General features: G+C 35.4%; 3 protein-coding genes across 3 annotated transcripts; all 3 read right to left on the bottom strand.

Annotated features, from left to right (window-relative positions):
- Positions 1-3,478: 3,478 nt before the first annotated feature.
- LOC113768561 (protein NRT1/ PTR FAMILY 2.11-like) lies at positions 3,479-7,358 on the bottom strand. Its single transcript, XM_027312967.1, has 4 exons — positions 7,273-7,358; positions 6,954-7,171; positions 6,244-6,800; positions 3,479-4,784 (listed from the first exon to the last, which is right to left on the bottom strand). The coding sequence occupies exons 1-4, from the start codon at positions 7,346-7,348 to the stop codon at positions 3,881-3,883; spliced, it is 1,755 nt and encodes a 584-aa protein (XP_027168768.1). The 5' UTR covers positions 7,349-7,358; the 3' UTR covers positions 3,479-3,880.
- A 5,488-nt stretch (positions 7,359-12,846) lies between these two features.
- Positions 12,847-15,347, bottom strand: LOC113769423 (protein NRT1/ PTR FAMILY 2.10-like). The gene is made up of 4 exons (XM_027313869.1): positions 15,266-15,347; positions 14,954-15,171; positions 14,086-14,642; positions 12,847-13,934 (listed from the first exon to the last, which is right to left on the bottom strand). Exons 1-4 carry the CDS (start codon positions 15,345-15,347, stop codon positions 13,034-13,036), a joined length of 1,758 nt encoding a protein of 585 aa, XP_027169670.1. The 3' UTR covers positions 12,847-13,033.
- A 4,685-nt stretch (positions 15,348-20,032) lies between these two features.
- LOC113768316 (protein NRT1/ PTR FAMILY 2.11-like) lies at positions 20,033-22,794 on the bottom strand. Its single transcript, XM_027312616.1, has 4 exons — positions 22,681-22,794; positions 21,937-22,154; positions 21,246-21,811; positions 20,033-21,144 (listed from the first exon to the last, which is right to left on the bottom strand). Exons 1-4 carry the CDS (start codon positions 22,754-22,756, stop codon positions 20,250-20,252), a joined length of 1,755 nt encoding a protein of 584 aa, XP_027168417.1. The 5' UTR covers positions 22,757-22,794; the 3' UTR covers positions 20,033-20,249.
- Between the last annotated feature and the right edge of the window lie 386 nt (positions 22,795-23,180).

Genomic DNA, 23,180 nt, shown 5'->3' with positions numbered 1-23,180 from the left:
AAAGTGTGATTCGACTAATTTAAGGATCAAAATTACTTAAACAAGGGTACGTTAAAAAAAAATAACAATAATAATAACACAAGAAAAAAATCGAAGGATCATTTTTTTTTTTTTGGTGCTAAAATTTGGACCATATCTAGATTTGGATCATAGCTTCTCAAACTTGAGTTGGATCTAGTGATGATTCAACCTACTTTGTCATCTATTTCTCATGTCACCACTTAGGAGTTCTACAAGAAAAAAATTGCGAGCAAGCAATTAAGTTTGTGGTTTCTGTTTGGCACTTTTCTTGATTTTTCTGTAAACTCACGTTTCCATTAGATAAACTTTTCCCTGCAAAACAACAAAATCTCCATATCTCGAGATAGCAAGTAAGACAATGAACGTAAGCATCTTAGTGTTTTAACAACCTCACCATCTCAGATATCCCTTTCACAGCTGTGCCCTTATGACTACTGATCACTCTTGACCAGATTGCCATTTTCACACAATGAAAGTAATCATCTTATATTTGCTAATAGATGTTGGTTCTATCTTGTCTGAATTCTTAAATCTTGACATTTTAAATGAAATAATTTTGTCTTAAATCATTTAATTTTGTTCAATTCGAACGGGAGACTTAACTAATCTGCCTACTAATACAAGGCAAAGGGGTTAAAACCTGAATTCTGCGTCTATAACTGGAGACAAGGGTAATGAATTTACTGGAGAATAAAGTGGGTTGGCCTTAGGCTCTTAGCTTACCCCAACAAGAAAAAAAGAAAAAGAAAAAAAAGAATTTGTGGTCTTGTGCAAAAGAATAAATAAACAGCATTATATATGCGATATAGATAGCCCAATTAGACCAATCCAAAAATGACGAAGGGCAACGAGAAGGGTTTCGTGTCGGATTGGATGTTCTTTTGTTGGGACATTTGTGGTCTTGAGATTTTTTTGGGGGTTCTATAAATGCTAGTCATGCTCAAGAAGGATACAGACAGGGGCATGGACCGCTATTAGTGATAATCGTTCAAAACAGTGTGATATTTTTTAAAGAAGTTATAACTACATTTTAACCGTTTGTATATGTTTACAAAAAAAAAGTGTAACATTCTATCATTATTCATATGGATTCTATGTATAATAATTATGTATTTATTATTAATTATGTATCTGTTATAAAGTTTTACAAAATAATTCACGTAGAGTTATAACGTATTCAAAAAGTATTATATTAGTGTTTCGGGTACGAAAATGCATCCCTCCTTGCAAGACATCAAGTATTTGAGTAGGTTTGTAAAAGAATCATGCCAACTCACAAGTTGGTCTGATGAATAGTTAGACATCATTTGATAGCGAGTCAACTTTGAGCAGCTTAACCAAACATTCAAGTTGAACTTGAGTGCAAATATTTGCTGCGCTGATAGTTATCACAGAGCACTACCTATTTTACCCATTTTTAAAATATATTGTGTATAGTACTAACTTTATGATTTGAGCTTAATAAATTTTAATCAAATTCCTAAATTAAGTTAAAACTCGATTCCACTCTGCTCGTTTGGTTGAAACTTGAATACTTATTAGTAACGCGGAAAGTATGTTAAAAAGAGTTTGAAAAATGATTATAGTCTTGATTCCACATTTGACATGAACCTACTTCCAAAAATGCTTTAGGAAACTAGAAATGTTTTGAGATCGAGTGCGACAAATTATGACATGAATAGTAGTGGAAAGCTGGCTGGCTCCATGATACATCTTCCTCCAAGACAAACCATCTGCTATTTCCCCAAGGGGAACCACGGTTTCATCATATAATTTCTGGTAAGGCTCATAGCCTCATACCATTTAGGCCTAACGGACCAAGTGAATTTGGCTAACTGTATGCTATAATTTCTACCTAATCCACAGCAAATGATATGTTAACTGAGTTGTCCGCACAGATAAAGTTTTAATTTCTATTCATAAATGTCAATGTTCAAATACACTAAACACACTTATTTACTTAAAAATTTGTGGTCGAGAGACTAAAGTAGACTACATACCATATCAGTGTTTGAATAAACAACACATATACCAAGCTAATTAACAGCCATCGATACATTTAAACACTTAATAACAATTCTCGTCTTCTTACAAGTCACGAGGGTGACATCGATCCCCAAGTGCAAGGTTTTGATTTGCTTACTAGTGTGGTGTATAAACCAAGTTAGTGGAAGGGAGCAAATTGTAATTAAATTTGTCAATTAGGGTGTGATAGTTAATTTACAAACAAAGGACTTGCTTGTTACAATAGCAGAGTTGAGAGGGCCAAATTAAATTTTTCACTAGAATATGGACGTACGTAGATGATACATGAATCCCATTGTTCCAACTTCAAAATATTTTTTTGGGCAACGATAACATTTGTATAATTTAATCCAGCGTAATTGTGACAATACACAAAGTATACTAGTGTGTGGATCCCTCTAAGCCTTTATTTATTTATTTGCATCAATTTGGTGGCCAAACATTATGAATGCACCAACTCAGGTGAGTGTAAATGGTGGTCCTAATTTTAGTGCGGATATTGAAGTCGACTTGCAGATACATTCAATGAAGTATGAACTTTGGTGATACGCTCATTTAAGCCTGTTTGTACAAATCCAGTGCATTCATTTTTAATCTGTATCATGTACTGTACTAACCAAGTTAGTACAGCTGATGGGAGCTTTGGCTCATTTTGTGAAGATTGCACAATTTTAGGCCGCAATGGATTTTTTGTCCCTCTCCTGGTTCTATTATCTGTCTCACTTTTTATTATATTACTTTTGCTTCTTCATAAACATTATATTTTAATTTTTTTTGTTTCCTTAAAATCCAATAACTATTACTAAATAATACACAAAATTTGACAAAATCAAAAAATCAAAATACACAAAAAATGAGGTTTTTTAAATGAATTTTCTGCTATATTTTTTGATTTTCTATTATATATTACTTTTTTGAGATGTTTATATTTATTTTTTACTGTGTTAGTAGTTATTTGATAATAAGACAAAAAATGATGTTTATAGAAGGAAAATAGCAATTTAACAAAAAGTGGAGTAGAGAGTGGAAATAGGACGTGGAACAAAAGATCTGTATTAATTTTAGGCTGTTATCGCAAATTGGCATTTGTATTCACTTTGTATGAAATATGATTTTTTTTTTTGTGTGCATTTACCACAACATTAAATACAAAAGTGAGTACAATTGCACTTGGAAGTATAGCTAAAACTTTCTAATTGAAGTAGATAGAGTTTAATTTTTTTGAGCTGAATTGGAGAGCTTTAGATTTTTGTCAAGCTCGAGCTGAAGCATATTTAGATACTTAATGACTACACCAAGACATTTAATCTACAAGAAAATTCATTTCATAGATAATCCATAAAGGGGAAAAAAAACTGAAAGGACTTTTGTAGCAGAAAAACCATTCCACCATCCCCTTCACAATCTTTTAACAGAATTTATCGAACCAAAACTCAAAGAACATTTTTGCAGTAGAGAAAATCATTCAATCAACTTTACATGCGAGCAAGCCTTACCTTATTCGCCCTGTAATTCAGATTTCACAGACATTGCTTCTCAAGTATAGAGACATGGAAGGGCCAATCGATGCGGGTATTTAACAAGGCTTATTGGAATAATGAATTACTGCAACACATTCTTCTTTATTTCAGGCTGTTGAAAGTAAAACACAGCTCAAATGACATTGGAGCCAGAAAAAATGGCTCCGACTAGTTGCCTAAAAATTGCATTCCAGAAAGACCAGTACTAAAAAAATGTTGTGGCAAATGTAAAATTCCTTTCCCATTTCCCCATTACTGATCCAGGTTGGAGGTGCAAATACTTTATCATCTGCCTGCTCAAGTTCTTTAATTTCTCAAACAACAGCCTTTTCTTCAGATTGCACTCCTTTCTCCATGGCCACCTCAGGGGTGGTGTCTGTTTCTTTGTATTTGTAATACTTGGCGCAGACCAGAAAGTAGATCAAATTCAGGAGCTCCAGCACAGCTATAAAGTAATAGAAGTAATCCAACTTTCCCATATTGAGATCTTCTGCTAACCAGCTTTCTCCATTGCTTCTACTTGATATGCTTTGGACTATTGATGATAATAAACTACTTAAATAACTCGATCCTGCAATCCCAACAAATACAAATGCCATGGCAATACTCCTCATGTTTTCAGGGCATTGCTGGTAGAAAAATTCATTTTCGCCAACGATCGTAAATGCCTCAGTCAGCCCTGAAAAAGCCAATTGTGGAGTTAGCCAAAAACCTGACATTGAAGAAATGGCACCTTTTCGTGGTTCAATCCCTAGTGTTGGCTTAGTAAGGGCAATCGTTCGTCGCTTATTTTCAACCAAGCCTGATACAACCATGGTTAAAATGGACAATGCCATGCCAATTCCCATTCTTTGCAGGATTGTGAGGCCACCTTCATGTCCTGTGCGTTTCCTCAGCCATGGAACCACGATTCTATCCCAAATTGGTATCCAGATTGTAAGGCTTAACATCGCGATTACGATGTAAGAAGCTGCAGGGATCTTGAACTTGCTTTTGCCAAACCGCCTGTCTGCTTGAAGGGCTTGAAATACAGCGTAGTTTTGCTGTTGGACCACAGAAACAAAGTAGATGATGCCTGCAATCCAAACTGGGATCACTCTTAACAAGCATTTCACTTCCTCAACTTGCTGAATATCGCAAAGTCTCCATGGATTGGCAGCTGATCCATCTGGGTTTATTTGATCTTCAAATGTTATGATTGCAGCTTTGTTGAGAAATCTGAATTCAAAACCATCTTGCTTGTTAATGCAAAACATTTATCCACTGATTAAGCCAAGATATTGGTTCGTCTGTAAAGTAAATGCATAGTTCTTCTGTAAACTCTGATCTTTCACCTTGAAATGCATTAACGTTTGATAAAACTGAAGTTCGAAAATTGAAATCTGAAATATAAATTCATTAAATTATTGAATTGTTAAATATTAAATCAAATATATTTGGGTGTACATCACATTTAGTAATAACTGAATACCATATCACTTATTTTTTGGAACAAGTTTTGCTTAGGAAATTCAATGTCACTTAATTAATTCAGATATTCAATTTTTGGTTATCAAATGCGTCTGAACATATTAAGATATGAATCCATTAAATTTAAGTGCTGGATTGAATTATCAAACATGGCGTAAGATTATCAGGCATTAAACAAAATTTTATGAAATTCTCCAAAAGAATTTGTGAAGCAATGGACTAAACAATTGTGGGCAATCATTATTAAATTCACAATTTCAATTCAATTTAATCTGCCCAAGGAAACTTGGAAACTGCAGTATTTAGTGATTACTTTGAGAACTACCTGGCATGTTTGTGAAAGATATTAAGGGCCTTTTAGAGTGATTTGCTCGGATTTGATCATGTATCAAAAGAGATTTGAATCAGTGCTTTTTACTTTTGGTGGACAAAACTAGTAAACTTGAGCACAAGTTCAACCAAAAAAGAAAAAGGAAAAAGATATATAAGAATGACAAATTATAATTTGCTAAAAGTTTGAGGTCCATTGTGCTCATTTATCGAAAATAGGATAGGTGTTAGGCAGGTCCATCTTGAAATAATTAATTCTCCTTTAGACTTTGCAGCAATTTACTATTATCCTTTTGGAGCAACTGATGAAATTAAATATCAGTTCTATCGACAGGGACAGGAGAAAAGATGGTATTTCTTCGTGATTCTGGAAAATTGTCAATTTTCCATACCAGCTCAAGAGTTCCCTCTTCTGAACCAAACAATAAAAGCAGAGCAGTATGAATTTTTAGTTAATTGCATACTGCCCCTGTTGAACTATCAATAATTGGCTCTTTGCCCCAAAACTATTAATAGGTACAATTTCAATTTAATTTATATTAATTACTGCTTGCAATGTGCACAAATCACATTTGTTTATTTGTTCAAATCGGACTGAAGGGAAGGGCAATGGAAGGGATTTCATGGTAAAAGAAAGGATTGAGAATTGTAACCAAAACATGATATTGAAAAGGGGCAAAGAGAATAGAGGTGGGCCTATTTTGGGAACTTTGATTACATATAAAGGCTAAAATCATTATATCATTTTTTTAAAAAAAAAAAAATAAATTTTGGGTTTATATTATATACACTAATTTGATAGTACTAGTAGTACTAACCAGCAGCATGTGATATGAGTTGTAGAATATGAAAAAAAAAATGGTGAGTCCATTATTACCTGAACTGATCTGTATAAGCAAGCCTTGCATTGATGGAACTTGCGGTAGAGAAACTTCTAAAAAGGGACTGCCTAGGTTCCATTGGCAGCTGTAATTTCCTTTTCCTGATTGCAGCAACTACAACTCGAGCTACACTGACCAATGGACTTCCCTCCGGCAAAACTATAACATAAATTCTTGTGCCCAAGAAGAAGAGTGCACAAGACAGGAACATGAGAAACGTTGGAATCCCTAATCCAATAGACCAGCTCATGTTGGATTGAACGTAGACTATGATTGTGAGTGACACCATCATGGCGAAAGTGTAGGTCAAATAATACCAGTTGAAGAAACTATTGATCCCTCTTCTCCCAAACTCTGTTTTGGGATTGAACTGATCAGCTCCAAAGGCTAAATTACATGGTCTAATGCCGCTAGCCCCTATTACTAGCAGTGCAAAACCGCCTAACAAAAATGCCATCTGCCATTGTGTTGGACTGGCGCATATGCTGCCATCGCCGCATGCAGGGGGGTGCAGATTGTGGATTGCAGCTGTTAGCGTAAGTATCAACATGCCCTGCAGAAGAGCAGAAGAGGGTACTCAGAATTGAAATGATCATGTCCTTCAAAATGATCCAAGAATTACAAGAAGCTTTAATTAAAACCCGAACTCGATCGAGCTATGGAGAAAAATGCTATTTAGATGAGTAATCAATGGACTAATGCTTACCAGGAAAGAAGAAACTGAAGCAAACCCCAGCATGTTGTAGCGGCCGAAATAAGTATCACAAAGGAAAGCTCCAACCAAAGTACCAAAGTTGCAAGTGCCATTGAAGATGTTGATGATATTGGTGGCAGTGATGGTCTTCATGTGGAAAACAGAAGTCAAATAAATCAAGAGATTGGATGAGGTTCCAATGGTTCCAAGCTTCTCAAAAGTTTCATTTCCTGCATACAAAATTCATCCCGTGGTTAGGTTATCCAAAGTACGCCAAGACATACACTTATCTATGTGCAGAAATAGTACAAGAAGCATCAAATTTACCAACCTATGACAAAGGGCATAGCTTTAATTCCTCTATATTTGGGCTCTGGTCTTGTGGCCTTTTGCTCATGATTCTTCATGGTTTCTGCTTCAAGATGAGTCCTTTCCTCCAAACAAAACAAATTTTTTTTTTCCCCTTTGCTATCTTAAGAACTGAAGTGCATGTTATGATGACGCAAATAGTCAGAAGATAGATTAAAGAAGTTGTACTGCATGTTGCTGGGACCTTTACGTGCATTATTTATGGGCCGAAATCCCTCCAAATCAAATCAAGTCGAAAATTTTCAACTTTTCTCTTGGCAGGCAGGCTGGGTGGAGTTTGACATTTGCGACGTTGTGTATGGTGTACAAAATCTTAGGTGTGGCGTGTGGGCATGAGTATCAACTTGGACTAATATTGGAATTGTCAACCCGGTTAAATTGACTTGTATACATCTGTTTTTCCATTGATGATAGTAGCAACGTGTAAATAATTGATTCGCATAAAATTTTCTTATATACATGTCAGTTAAACATATTTCTTGATGTATAAAAAATAATCTAATTCTTGATGGACCAATTATTGGCTCCTGTTCTAATGCCATTATTGTTTACAATTTTGTTTATATATCATGATAGAATTGGTTTGCAGATTGAATTCAATATGAAAATCAACATTTTCAAGTTGCTCTGCCTGGACATAGTTATTGTTCTCTTTTATACACTAATACTGATTTGACATGGCCACCATAATGGATCGACCAAACAGAGTAAATGCAATGCTTACCTTACGAGTTACGATGCGTTATGGAGATGGACAGATGTTCAGGTGTAGTAGCAGGGATCATTTAGGAGATCGGATGATCGAGTTCAATACAATTTTGATTTATACTTTTGTTATATATACCTGGGTTACAAACAAAAAAGCCCCCTGAAGTATACATAATATACAGAAAAGTCCTTCTTGGTTCCAAAATATACAAACGACACCTCATGTTTTGAACTAAATTGTAAACTAACAGGATTCGTTAAACTTAACGAAAATGATGGTTTCGATTGTTAAACTTACCGGATTCAATTAAGTTTTTCGTTAAATATACCGGATTCCGTTAAGTTTAACCAATTTTGTGAGTTTACAATTTAGTTCAAAACATGAGGTGTCGTTTTGTATGTTTTGAAATCACGGAGAGTTTTTCTGTATATTAGGTGTACCATAAAGTCTTTTTGATGTTTAACCCTATATACTTTATTCACTTCCATTTTACATTATGGTTCAGGCCATAAAAATTGGCGATGTTTATTGTTCCTTTTCGAAATCCAAGAAGGGTTAGTAGAATTATTGTTGATGGTTCAATCAATTACTTCTTTGAAATGTTTGTTAATGATTTTATTAAAAATATGGTCCAGATCCATTTTTTCCTCAATGATTTTATTCTTTTTTTTCAATAGATACCGAGTTCAAAATGAAATTCATAAAACGTCTAGTAATTAAAACGATAAGATATAAGAACAAAATGATTATTTTAGATTGATTAATGATGCCTGATCAGCATTAATTAACTGAAGTTGTAAATAATGTTAATTACTTTAAAAGTAAAACTAAATAGGGAAAATGGCAATACAGAAGCCAATAAAAAGTGGGGAGGGGGGGATTTTTTGATACTAAGTTATCATATTAACAAGATTACTTTAATCAATTAATGCCTAAGGTTGATTACACTTGTGGTTGGTAATTAATTTAGAAAAATGATTACTCAACTTTAATCAGTTATTGATGCATGTTCATTCTTTTGAATTTTGGTTGATTAATCTATTTGCTATGTTTTATTATTCCTGGTGAAGTTCCCACATGGCAATTAATTTGATACAAAACATTTTGGAAAAGCATATTCTAATATTTTATTTTATTGCCATATATGGACTCCAATTCAGCTAGATGGAAGATGAATATGTTTAACTTCTCTTCGTTCTTATTTTTCTACATTAAATTTGACTAAAATTAAAAGAGTAAAAAATGACTAATTTAATATTAATCATGCTCCTCAAAAATTAGAGGTCCTAGGTTCAAAAAATAATCCCATATAGTGGGATGCTCTATCATAAACTAGTCTTTAGACGACGTCGTGGGAGGTCGTTTTGAGAAGACAAGGTGGGGGGTTCCACCATTTCAGCCACTTCCCTTGGAGACAATGGTTGAAAAACTTTCTACTTCATTTTCACCTTGAAATTTGCTGCCACTAAATATGCATAAGCAAGTGGATAATTTTTCTAACAGTGACTTGTTTGCTCTAAAGAGTTTGAATATGTATGACAAATAATTAAACTTTTTATTTAATTTCATGTGTTATACATATAAACCTGCTTATCAAATGAAATCTTTACAATCTCGCAAAGAAAAAACCAACTCCAATTCCCCTATTAGGGAAAAAAATTAATAAAAAAACTAATTAGCCTTAAAAAAAAAATATAAACCTACTTATACAACGAAATCTTTATGATCTCCGCGTTGAAAAAACTAACTATAGTTCCCCTGCTAGAAAAAAATTTAATAAAAAAAATTACTTAGCCTTTTTTTTTTTAAAAAAAAAACTATAGCCAAGTAATCAAAATGCAAATGAAAACCCTAATACGTTTAGTCCACAAGAATTCTTGTTCTTAGCAAGCTGCGGAGGTAACTCTTATACAATTCATGTGTATCCAAATAGATATAAGAGTTTTCATATTGCCGTAGTGTGTCTTTTGTGCTTTTAGTCAAATAGCATAGTCAAAGTTTACAACTCAAATTTTCTTCCGATTGTGTCATTAAGAGCAGTTTTTGAAATTCTAATATTGTCGTCATGCAGAATAAATTATCACAGTATCAGAAGGAATTTCCCATATCTTTTAAAATTTCACCAATCAAATTCGGACTCGTAAGCTCAGGCAAGCATTTTTTTTTAAAATATTGTTCTGTTTTTAGGTGTCATTAAATGTTTGATTTTTTCAATAAATTTATGGAAAATGCAACTTTTCAACTTCATATTGGCTATGAAAGTGAATGACATAGACATATATGCGCTTTTGATCCGTATTCTGTTAGCACATCAGTTCGTTCAACATTCCAGTGATTACATGAGCTTTGCACTATGTCAATAACTAATCCTAATGATGAAGAAATGGTTTGAACCTTAAACACCACCCAACATGTGTGTGGTTAATAGTGTGGATGATCATATTAAAGTTTTAAAATAGAACCATCTTTCTTATTGATATGCTTATCTTGCTAAGATTGAGAGATGAATCAAACTATTCGATACTCCATCGAATGCGCTTCGACAAGAGCTCGTTCGAACCCGATTCATGAATTAATTAAATCAAACTTGAACAGCTTTTTGTGCTTGTAAAATTTTAAGTTCGACTCCAACTTGATTTGATTAGAACAAATTAGAATTCATAAGTAATAAAAAAAACTCGAGTTACTCGAGTTCGACTCAGTAAAAACTTGTTTGAATTCGATTTGGTAAATAGACAAGTCAAGTTTAAACAGAATTCTAAACTTGTTAATATAATCAAACAAATTTGAACACTAAAGTATTTGGATTGATTAGATTCGTTGAGAGTCCTATATCTCGTAATCATAGACACAATAAAATAATAATAATAAAAAAAAGATCTTTTCCAAAAATCTTGAGGAAAGACTCTGTTCTGCAAACCATGGGATTAGGCTCTAATAAAACAGGGAACTGGTTATAAAATAAGAAATTCAAACTAAGGTCGGCAGGTATCATGGCTCCATTGATATCTCTTTGACTTGCTTTCCATTCCCAGTACCTATTGATAGAGATTATGGTCCATTGCCACCATGTGATTCAACGCAACTTTTTCTTTCTTCTTGGCTTAAAGCATCTGGTGGGTTCGTCTCTGTATACTTTTGGGAGTTATGAATGATCACGGCAACGATAGAATGATGCGTCGTCAGTCAGCGGGTGGTAGGCATCCGTTTAATTCGATGGTATTCAATCCCTCCGCATTGTCCTCAGGCCTTTTCAAATCCTCCCTCAACGTTGACTTGTTATGAGAAATGGGTAGAGGAATATGGGAAATAATAGACAAGCGGGAGCAGTCAATTTGTAAAATTTTTGTAGGCAGAAAAAGGAAGCTTTATAAAATTCCCATACACTACATTTTTCCCAAAAAAGTTGGAATGAAAGATGATAATAATAGCGTCAGTCAAACATCATCCTATACGAATCTGAAACTCCAATGAAGATGAGAAAGGTATTATAGGATTTTCCAACCCTCACTCTTTTTTTTTTTTAATTGTTATATATTTTCCCTTTCTTGCATAATCTCCCAAACTAGGCCTAATTTATAACTCCGTTGACTACTTCTATAAAGCCTTTTTTTTTTTTATAGTTTTTCCCCTCATTTCTGTAATTGATAAAAATGACAATTCTTTTCTTTCATGTTTAAATAGGCAAAGCTGTTTCTAATTGCAAAAGGAAAAAGTGATTGAAAACAAGTCAAGATATTTTTCGCTTAAAGAAAAGCTATTCAACTGATTTTAAGCAATTGCAAACAATCCTAGCAGTAGCATGTCTATATCTATATTTGGACGAAAATGTTAATTGAATAATCTTTTGACCAAAAATACAATATGGGTTAATTTCTTTCTTTTTTTTTTTTTTTAAAAAATTTTAAAAAAAATGCCCATATCTGGTACCTTGGATAGTACGGCAAGTATAGGGTAGGTGGCTCTGAATATTTTTTGTTCTAGATTTACTCGTTTAGAATGTGAAGCTCATATTCATGCTATATGAAGGTTAAACTAAAGTTAAAGAAAGGAGAAGAAAGATCGAAGAGGACAATAAACCACAAGAAAAGTAAAAAAAAAAAAACGAAAAAGTCTATACAATTAATAATACTTACTCCTCTGCATGGATTGTGGAGTTTTTCGTAAATTTGTTTTTGTTTTCAGAGGGTACAGTAAAATACTCTAAAAACACCTCAAAAAAAATTTCAAATACACACAATCTCTACAATTTCAATCGAAAGGTGTGGTTAAAGGTTGATCAACAAAATTGTGGGGGGCAAAGTGAGAAAATTTATAAATGCAGGGAATTGAGTGCAATTCACCCAAAATTGAGTAAAGTTGCTATATAACTTAATTCATTTCATGAAATGCACTTTGGCTCATTTTTTTTCAACTCCAGTAATGACTTTTGTTGAATTAATTAAACCTAATCCCAGATTAACCTCCAAAAGCCGGCAACTCTTGAAGGCAACCAGGGGCTTAACTATACAGCCCAAACCCCTCCCAGACCGATGTGGGACTACTAAACTAGGACTGTAGAGCACTTTGGCTCATTAAACATGCTTGAATTGAGCATAGTCTCAACTTCTTTAGGATGTGCTAATATTAAAACTTGTATACTATATCTTCATGATATTATATATCTATCCATTGACGCATAATGCAGTTAAACTAATAATTGGAAAAATAAATCTCCAATTCAGGTGAATTTTTTCAAATTTGTATACAATATAATCCTTCCATAAGTATAATTGCACATAAAAAAAACCTTAAAGTATGCAGTGATTAGAATTTCAAGGCTCATTATATTGTAGCACTCATGTTGAATAAGCTATGACCTCATGTACACATTGCAATTGAAATTACTACTCAATTTTCACATGTTAAAATTCAAGCCAAAAGATAAATGGCTCTGATTCAAGCCAAATGATTGGTTTGCCTTCTCCCAATCATGAATGAAAATTGGATCCATGTATAAAATCATTTACAAATCTCAAACAATATCTTTCTCTTCAGACTGCAATTTCACCATGGCCACTTCAGAAACGTCCTCTGCCTCTTTGTACTTGTACCACCTCGCACAGACTAGAAAATAAATCAAATTCAAGAACTGCAAAATTCCTATCAAGTAATAATAGTAATCCAATCTTCCCTTGTTGAGATCTTCAGCTAACCAGCTTTCTCCATGACTCCTGCCTGTTATGCTTTGAATAATTGATGATATCAAACTACTCAAATAACTCGCTACTGCAGTGCCAACAAATATGAAAGCCATCCCAATGCTCCTCATGTTCTCAGGGAATTGCTTGTAGAAAAATTCATTTTCTCCTATGATGGCGAATCCTTCTGAAATCCCGGACAAAACCAATGGCAGAGATAGCCATAAACCTGACATGGAAGAAATGGCACCTTTTTTCGGTTCAAACCCGATTGTTGGCTTAGAGAGGGCGATGCTTCTTCTTTTGCTTTCCACCAAGCCTGAAACGATCATAGTCACAACAGAAAATGCAAATCCAATTCCAATTCTTTGCAGGATTGTTAGGCCATCTTCTTTTCCAGTAACCCTCCTCAGCCATGGAACTATTAATCTGTCGTAAATCGGGACCCAGATCGTGAGGGCTAGCATGGCTACAACGATGTAAGAAGCTGCAGGAATCTTGAATTCGCTGGTGCCAAAACGCCTGTCTGCTTGAAGGGCTTCAAAAACAACATAGTTCTGGATTTGAACTACTGAAATGAAGTAGACGATGCATGCTATCCATATGGGAATTACTCTCAATATGCATTTAACTCGCTCCACTTGCTGAATGTTGCAGAGTCTCCATGGATTTGCTGGTGATCCATCCGAATTTATTTCGTCTTCAGGGGTTATGATTGCAGCTTTGTCGAGAAATCTGATGTGACAAAAAGTGATCTTTATTGTTAACTGCAGTACTACGAAAACTAAATCTAGTGCACGAGAATTTTACTATTTTGGACTGAACAATTGACCATTGTCCTTGAGAGAGAAATTTTTTCTGCACAAAGTATATATATCATGATTACCTGAACTGGTCCGTATAAGGAAGCCTTGAATTGATAGAACTGGCAGTAGAAAAACTGTCAAAAAGAGACACCTTAGGATCGTCTGGCTGCTTCAATTTCCTTTTCTTGATTGCAGCAACTACAACTTGAGCCACGCTAGACATTGGACTTCCCTCTGGCAACACACAGACATATATCCTCGTACCCAAGAAGAAGAGTGCACACGATAAAAACATCAAAAATGCTGGAATGGCGAATCCAATCGACCAGCTCACATCCGATTGAATATAAACTATTATTGTTAGAGACACCATCATGGCAAAAGTATAGGTCAAATAGTACCAATTGAAGAAACTGGTGATCCCCCTTCTCCCTGATTCTGTATTTGGATTGAATTGATCAGCTCCAAAGGCCAAATTGCATGGCCTTATCCCGCTAGCCCCTACCACTAGGAGCAGCAGACAACTTATCAGAAATATCATCTGTCCCGGTGATGGACCAGCACATCTGCTTCCTTCGCCGCACGCCGGAGGGTGCAGCTCGGAGACTGCTGCCGTTAGTGTAAGCATAAGCATTCCCTGCACCACAAGGGTCATTAACAAAAAATCATCAATATTCTTACTTACTACATACTCTAATATTAGGATCAAAAAAATTCTTTTCAGAACATGAAGTTGTACTCTTAAGCATGGTAAAAAGGTCTAAATTTATACTAACTGTTAAGGAAATTTTTTTTTTCCTCAGAGCAGGGGGATGGGTGGGATTTAAGAAGTGGGGAGGGGAAAGAGAGATTTAAACCTAAAACTTTCAAATTCTGAGATCTTAACCTTAATCACTAGGCCACGGTCTCCTCAGCTGTAACTGTTAAGAATAATGCTCAGTTGCTCACCAAGAAAGAGGAAACTGAAGCAAAGCCCAGCATGTTGTAGCGACCGAAGTAAGTATCACAAAGGAAAGCTCCAACCAGAGTACCTAAGTTGCAAGTGCCATTGAAGATGTTGATGACATTGGTGGCAGTGATGGTCTTCATATGGAAAACAGAAGTCAGATAAACCAAGAGATTGGATGAGGATCCAATTGTTCCAAGCTTCTCAAAAGCCTCATTTCCTGCATGGTAGAATATTGTTAAAACTCTCATGCTTCTACTACCCAACAAATGCAATTATTTATATCAGAACCATTAAGCATCAAATTGATGTACCTACGACAAAGGGCATAGCCTTGATTCCTTGATAATTTGGCTCATGCTTTGTGTCTTTCTGTTTCTGCGCATGATTCTTCATTGCTCTCAGCTCTAAAGGCAGTTGCTTGATTTCAAGTTTATGTATGTTTCTCAATAGTGTGTATACAGACCGAGCATACAAGCTAGTAAGGGGAATGGTCAACTAAAGTATTTATGAACTTGTACCAGGAACTGGTTTCTTCATCCTAGAAGTACCCTATTTAAGGAGATCATAGCCTCAATTGCTCATGCGTTTAGAAAACATGTTTTAGACAAATTTAAACACATTCTCTGATTACCTTTTTACCTCACATACATATTCTTCTATAAAACTGCTTAATAATTTTATTCCTTGAAACACCCTAGAAGGCAACCATCCAAATTTAAGAGTTTATTTATGATAACAGTATGGAGCAATATCTTTTTGCTCTATGTTGTTTAGTTATTTTCCCATAAATCATTTCATGGATTCTTCTATATTCAATGCAGGCCGGTTAGGACAGTCAACTTGCCAACTTCAAACTATCGGTAGCCTCCTCCAGCCTCTTCCTACCATTTTGATGTCTCAATAGGATATTTGTCCCTTTTTTTTTTTGTGGATGTCTGGTAAAGTCTTTGGACTGAAATTACATTACTCAAATGGGGGTATCCAATCGGTGGAAAAACATCTGTCCACGAAAGCATCAATCATTGAGACTCTACTGAGAATGGACATCAATATCAATAGAACAAACTAATCAATTAATTAATGGTTGAGGTGATTATCTTGTCCTAAATATATAAATAAATGAATAAGAAGACATAGAGATTCTTGGACGGTTGCTCTTTCCAAGGATAAATTCGAGTTTGGCTACCATGACTCACGAGGACATGAAACCCTGTTTCATGGGGTACCACGTGGTATTGTTTTGCTAGGTCTGAGATGAAAGGTTCATTACGTCTAACACACCAGAGAACATCTTTACCTCTTTGGTCGGTAACTTGCTAGTGCTATCCCAAAAAAAAAAAAAAATATTCTTTTTCCTATATTTGATGCCGACTTTGGTTTCCGAGACGTGTTATATTTGTTGTCTACCTTCTTTCAGCGAGTAAAATGTAAACATTGTTTTGATTTAATTTGACACACGCAAGTGTGCAAGGTATATTATTGTCATCAAATCTTCTCATTCTGGCCGTAAAGCCTCATCATTTTTACCGTTAATTGGAAAACCTTATCCATGAAAATGAGATACGAGTGCCAATTCATGTAAGCTAAGTGGTTTTTTTTTTTTTTTTTTCTGACGGAGTGGGTATCCGGGTCAATCCTTACGGACCCCGACTAATCCTACTCCGACCCGGAGAGAAGGCCCCACTCCACTCGAACACGGTAGCAAGGGGGCTCGAACCCTGGACAACCAGGTAAATCCACCATACTCTAAAGAGGAAGAGCGGACCGCTCGAGCTAACCTTTGGGAGCAGCTAAGTGGTTTCATGTCGATCGAATTTGCGGTTTTATGGCAACTTTAAGAAGGCATATTTCTCGAGCATGGGACTGCTTCCATGAGGTCTTTTTTTTGTTAATCTTTTTGTCTAAATTTGGCCCTTGTTTGTTAACCTTTTTATCTAAGTTTCAATAGTTTGCATTAGATATTCACAATATTGTAGATTCATTTGTGAACTTTCATCAACACATGTTTAAAGTACCCCTTCCCTTCATGTAGATGTATCCCGGAAATTGATGCCTGGAGGCAAGCTTTCAAAAGAGGTTTGATCATTTCTGATGGAATGGTTGACTATAAATGAACGAATGGTTGGCGGACTTTCGTATGAAAATCAACAGTACAATGGTGGATATTCCGAATATGAATTGGAAGAATTTAGTGAATTAGACTAGGACCCTTTTCCAAAAGTTGTTCTTCTGGCCTATTTTTGGAAGCATGAAATGGGGACCAAGGATAAATAAAGGAAATTGGTCACTTGACTCTTTATGATTTTCCTCCAACCTTTTCTGTCCACCTCTCCCAACCACACAAACATGAAACACCCCACACCTCCCCCCCCCAAATAAAAAAAAAAGAGAGAGATAGAGAAAGAAGAATATTGTTTGAATTGCAAAACTTGAAGTTTTATCGTGTAAAATTAGAGAAGGTCCCCTCATCTTTCAATTTTCTTTCATGCCATGCCAAATTGTAGGGAGGCACAACACAATGGCTTCATGCTCCGTACACTGACACACTATCATTATTAGATTTATAACATGTGTACAAAAATTGAATTTTAAATTCAAGATTTAAATAGTTGTCATTCATTCAACGCTGATAGTGTATATATTATTAGTGTAGGAAATATTAATCTTTTTTTTTTCTTATTTTGCCTAAACTATGTTGGCGTGTGTCTCAAAGTCCACGCTGATTACTCCACTTTCCCTATTTTTTTTGTTTCTATTTTTTCCTTTTCTTTTATAGGAGGGGCACAGTCGTAATTAACCGACTATAAGTAGTAAACAAAATCAGTGCATTTGACTTCAGCTAGCGTTGTATTGGAGGAGCAGAAAAAAATATTTCTTCATGATGGGATTTAAATCTTAGGCATGATGCTATTAAAGCTCTTACTTTTGGTTCAAAATTACCACGTGAACAAATACTTGTGCTAGTATAGACTACATGTTTGATGGGATATTGAGAAAAAAGAGTGACAGTAAAATGCATGGGAACTTTTTTGTGTTCTATAATTTTTATTTTTTTACACAAAAATTAATATAAAAAGAACTCAAAATGCTATTTCACAAAATTTAATGTACTAATGGTAAGACAAACATTAAAGTTAAACATATTAAAAATGGTTAATTTATAACAACTTAGCAATTAATACTATGTATGAACAGTGCTGGGCACTAACAGGAAGCAAGAAACAAGAAGAAAAGAAAAGTTTTGGAGGGATACTTTTAATTTCTGTTGTTTGGGAGAAACCGTGGGAAAGAAAATAAAAGAATTGGACAGATTTCTTTCCCTCCCATTGCCAAAATGTTTTCTGCCCTAATTTATGGCCAGATTTGGATGGAAATTTGAACAAAGCTTTGTATAATTTTTTCAAAATACCAACTTTGTCCATTATAAAATTTTTTTGAATGACTTCTAAACTTTTTTTTTAAAAAGTGGAATGTTTTGAAATCAAGACCTCCTATTTATAATCTCTCTCATCTTATCATCTATGACCCAACTCAACCCTTCCCAAAAAGAGAAAAAATTAAAATCATAAACTCCCAAAATCACAAAATCATCCCCAAAATCGTCTCATTTCTTCTATAAATTTTCAAACAACATTAAAATCTTTGCGCTTCTTTGCTCACCCTTTCTTTTCTCCCATAATTTAAGATTTATCTTGTTTTCTTTTCTGTCTTCAACTCCCAAACTAGCCACAAAAGAACGAACATTATAAATACTCTCATATATGATACATGCAAGGGTAAAGGACTTTTGATTCACTCTCTCTCCACACTTACATTTAGCTTGCTTTCTCTCTCTAAAATCTCTAACTTGTCTGTGGAACATCATCCTACATAGATAAGTGCAGTGCCAAAAAGTGCTTGTGACATCCCACATTGGCGCACGCTTGAACTTTTTACAACAACCATATTAGATGGAGTCGCCACTGGTCATTTGGTCCGGTGGTCATCCTCTTCTTTGGGATGCTGGAGGTCAGGGGTTCAACCCCCGGCACCCTTTCCGGGCTACAGGGGATTAGTCGGGCCCCGTCAAGATTGACCCGGACACCCCTGTGTCGACAAAAAAAAAAAAAAAAAAGATGGAGTCCGTAAGGCCGGGCAGTCTCAACGGTTTCTGATACAGTTATATAATTCTACAAATTTCGTTAAAATATCATACAATTGACTTAATATAATATACACTGATTTTACTTTTATTAAACAGGTCATATTCGACCAATAGTATGGCACTCTAATCAGGAAAGTAGTTTGTCTATACATTATTGTTCTATTTGATTCCAGCATCTTCCACCTCATTAGATACCAACCTGATTTGATGTTTAGGTTTTTATTGCGCATAGCTGTATTATTTATTGGATCATATATATAATCTTTACTCAGTAACTAGAACAGTATTATTATGATTGATAATGTATACACCGGTAGCGTAAACATTATCACTATTGGATGTATGATAATTAATTTAAATTTAAATTTAAATTTGAAATCTAAATTTTACAAATGTTTCGTACCTTTAGTGGTAACAATATATATGCTGTCAGTGTATGTAAGATTAACTCTTATTATTACAGGGGTTTATGCACCAAATAAGGTGAGGTCCAATGTGATAAATTTCTTGTTCAAAAGTATTGCAATTCAGAGGTTGGTGACAATTTTAAAGCATTAATAATTTATCCACTTTGCATTTTTTTAATGTGCTTATTTTGTCACCTAATGGAAAAAAACTTATTATAATTACTTGTTTTAGAAAGAGGCTTCGATACAGAACATATACTTGTTGGCCATGAACAAGGAACATCATGTCACTGGTAATTAACCTTAATATTGTGCAGTCAATGTTGTCACTCGACAAAATTTCTCCTCTTTGGTGCTGTGAAGTATCAATTATTTTTGGAACGATTAATTTTACTGCTCGTGATTTTTGAGAAATCAAGAAGGAAAATGGCCTCACTAGGAGATGCACATCATCTGCTGCAGTTCCTTATTTTCTGGCTAAATTAGTAGAATCCTAAAGGAACCAAGCCAAGGATATATGCAGAAAATTAAGACAACGAGATGCAATCAAAGCTTTGAGTGGACATAACTAAGAAAAGTTAATTCTGCTCTTAATTTCTTCTTTGAAACAGTAAATCTTCACTAAACTTATGCAATTCTTATTCAACTGACTAAACTTACGTACAACTGACTGAAGCCTTAGTCCTGGTTCCCATAGCCCGTGAGGCATTCCATGCTTGAAGAAAAAATATTATGGCATTTTCATCAGACTGCAGGAATTTGTTCATGTTGATTATTATGGTTTATTTCTAGGGTCATCACACCAGGATTGCTGTCTGATCCTTTGTACTTGTACCACTTTGCACAAATAAGAAAAGAGACAAAGTTAAACATTTCTAGAGCTGCAATCGAGTAATAGAAGTAATCCAATCTCCCCTTGTTAAGATCATCTCCCAACCATTCTGTTGTCCTGTGAATCACTGATGAAAAGAAGCTACTCAAATAGCTGGACCCTGCGAAGCCCACAAACAAGAATGCTAAAGCAAAGCTCCTCATATTTTCAGGGAATTGCTTGTAGAAAAGTTCATTTTGACCAATCAGGGCGAATGCTTCAGAAAGTCCTGATAGTGCAACTTGAGGAATTAACCACATTGCTGACATTGAAGAAATTGCACCTTTGCCAGGAACTGATCCCAGTGTTGGTTCTGTGAGAGCTATGATCCTCCTTCTGTCCTCAATGAAGCCTGAAATGAGCGAGGCAAAAACAGATATTATCAGGCCTATTCCGACTTTCCGGAGGAGCGTCAATCCATCTTCTTTCCCTGTTAGTCTTCTGAGCCATGGAACTAAAATCCTGTCATATATGGGTAGCCAAATTGTAATGGTCAACATAGCAAAGATGATGTATGAAGCAGCTGGGATGTGGAAATTGCTCTTTCCTAGGCGTCTATCAGATTGAAGGGCTTGGAAGACTGCATAGTTCTGTTGTTGGACCACAGAAACATAGTAGATTAATCCAGCAGCCCATATGGGAATTAGTCGTACTACACATTTTACTTCTTCAACTTGCTGGATACTGCAAAGTTTCCATGGATCTGCTGCTGATCCATCTGCTTTGATCGAGTCATTTGATGTTATAACAGCTGCTTTGTTTAAAAACCTGAACATGACCACCACTTATTATTGGAAGACAATTACAGGTGCAAACAATACATACAAAATGAATTCAGAAAACTGATGTGATTCTTGCAAGCATAGTACCTGAATTGCTTGGTGTAAGCGATTCTAGAGTTTATGGAATTGGAAGGAACATGGTTGAAAAGTGAGATCCACGGTTGCTTTGGCAACTCAACTTGTCTCTTCTTGAATGCAGCTACAATAACTTGTGAAATGCTAGTTAAAGGACTCCCCATTGGTATCACTTGCACATATATTCTTGTTCCCGCAAAGAAAACCGCACAGGATAAGAACATAAGAATTGTTGGAATAGCCAACCCTAGAGACCAGCTCACATTGGATTGCACGTAAACAATCGTGGTCAATGAAATCATGACTGCAAATGTATAAGTGCAATAATACCAGTTGAAAAAGCTGCTAATTCCACTTTTCCCTGACTCAGTATTAGGATTAAATTGGTCAGCCCCAAATGGCAAATTACAAGGCCTAATGCCAGAAGCACCCACAACTAGTAATCCAAAGCCACTTAACAGAAATGCCATTTGCCAAGGTGTTGGACTGAAGCATCTGCCTGCCTCTTCACCTCCACTTCCACATTGAGGCGGATGCAGCTTTGAAATGGCTGCTGTTAGAGTTAACACAAGCATACCCTGCAATGAGAACTCGAAAGATACCAAGAATTAGATTTGCATTCAACTATTACTAATTAGATGAATGAAGTTGAGTTTGAAGCAGTGATATGACCACGAAGATATAGCACTGCAAATTTTCATACCAAAAAGGAGGATACTGAAGCAAATCCCAAGGTTTTGTAACGACCAAAGTAAGTATCAGACAGGAAGGCTCCAAGCAAGGTACCGAAATTGCAAGTTCCATTGAAGACGTTGATGATATTCGTCGCCGTAATGGACTTCAGATTGAAAACACTTGTCAGGTAAACCAAGAGGTTTGCTGAGGTACCGATTGTTCCCAGTTTCTCAAAGGTTTCGTTCCCTGCAAAATTTTCATTACAACAATGTTATTCCTGAATAAGAAGCATGACTCCTTTTCAGGCCCTTATGGAAAGAGTTGCAGTCTTTGACTGAGGCAAAAACGCTGATTAACAGCCTTCCTATTTCTTATAGCCAGTAAATATTGGAGGCACTCTGGTGGCTAGCCCTCCATTTGAAAGCCTCCTCTGTTTTCTAGAATACGATCTTCTGTTTGTCCCATAATTTTACTCTAAGTCCAGACAACAAATTGTGATTATTCAGTATGCAACAAATTGGTCGTATTCACGGTCTCTGGCTGACTGCTTGTTCTTTCAGCATTCAGTTGTCAGAAAAAGCGTTTTCTGTTGGGAACTAGTTGTTTTTCTGCTTAAAACTCGTAACATTTTACAGAAATTCAAGAATGACTGGGATGAGGTGATTAACAGGGATGAGATGATTATCATTTTACAGAAACTATGTTTATCATGAAGATTACTTAATGAAAGAAACATAACCTTTTGTATCAGCATGTGTGTGTAGAAACATACCTATGACAAAAGGCATAGCCTTGATTCCTCTATAGTTGGGTCCATTACTAGTAGCCTGGTTCTCAGTCTTCTCCATTGCCACTTTCCAGACAAAATTTTTATCCGTCTGTCAAAATTTTCTCTTTGATCATTGAACTAACTTGCATGGTTTTAGGATTTATATAGGAAATTCTACAAGCTACAATAAAAAGGGGAAGGCAACTTTTTCAAGAACGTGGGCAGACATCATTGAGGTGGGATCAAATTCCTTGTGCATCACAAAAGGCGTATCTTTTGCTTATGGCACTATGTGCGATATACAAATTTCTTCACTTTTTATCTGATAGATGAACTCTTGAATTTGAAGGAACTCATTCGGTCCTCTTGTCATTGGCATGTAATGGTCAAAAACACTCGAAATTCCCAGCCATAAATGGTGTGTGCTCTCTCCTTTGTCTTCATCCTTACGCAAACTTTAGACAGTTCGTCGTACTTGTTGCAGAATCCAATTGATAAGCAAG

The sequence above is a fragment of the Coffea eugenioides genome, chromosome 4 (genome assembly GCF_003713205.1).
Source record: "Coffea eugenioides isolate CCC68of chromosome 4, Ceug_1.0, whole genome shotgun sequence".
In the NCBI taxonomy this organism is placed as follows: Eukaryota; Viridiplantae; Streptophyta; class Magnoliopsida; order Gentianales; family Rubiaceae; genus Coffea; species Coffea eugenioides.
Note: the sequence above shows the minus strand (reverse complement) of the source record. Positions and strands in the feature narration are given on the sequence as shown.

Coding starts and splice junctions, on each gene's coding strand:
- LOC113768561 (XM_027312967.1), bottom strand. CDS start 7,348: ATGAAGAATCATGAGCAAAAGGCCACAAGACCAGAGCCCAAATATAGA. Junction 7,172..7,272: donor AGCTATGCCCTTTGTCATAG/GTTGGTAAATTT, acceptor TTTTGTATGCAG/GAAATGAAACTTTTGAGAAG. Junction 4,785..6,243: donor GCTTATACAGATCAGTTCAG/GTAATAATGGAC, acceptor TTTTGAATTCAG/ATTTCTCAACAAAGCTGCAA.
- LOC113769423 (XM_027313869.1), bottom strand. CDS start 15,347: ATGAAGAATCATGCGCAGAAACAGAAAGACACAAAGCATGAGCCAAAT. Junction 14,643..14,953: donor CTTCAGTTTCCTCTTTCTTG/GTGAGCAACTGA, acceptor CTTGTGGTGCAG/GGAATGCTTATGCTTACACT. Junction 13,935..14,085: donor CCTTATACGGACCAGTTCAG/GTAATCATGATA, acceptor TTGTCACATCAG/ATTTCTCGACAAAGCTGCAA.
- LOC113768316 (XM_027312616.1), bottom strand. CDS start 22,756: ATGGAGAAGACTGAGAACCAGGCTACTAGTAATGGACCCAACTATAGA. Junction 21,812..21,936: donor CTTCAGTATCCTCCTTTTTG/GTATGAAAATTT, acceptor TTCTCATTGCAG/GGTATGCTTGTGTTAACTCT. Junction 21,145..21,245: donor GCTTACACCAAGCAATTCAG/GTACTATGCTTG, acceptor GGTCATGTTCAG/GTTTTTAAACAAAGCAGCTG.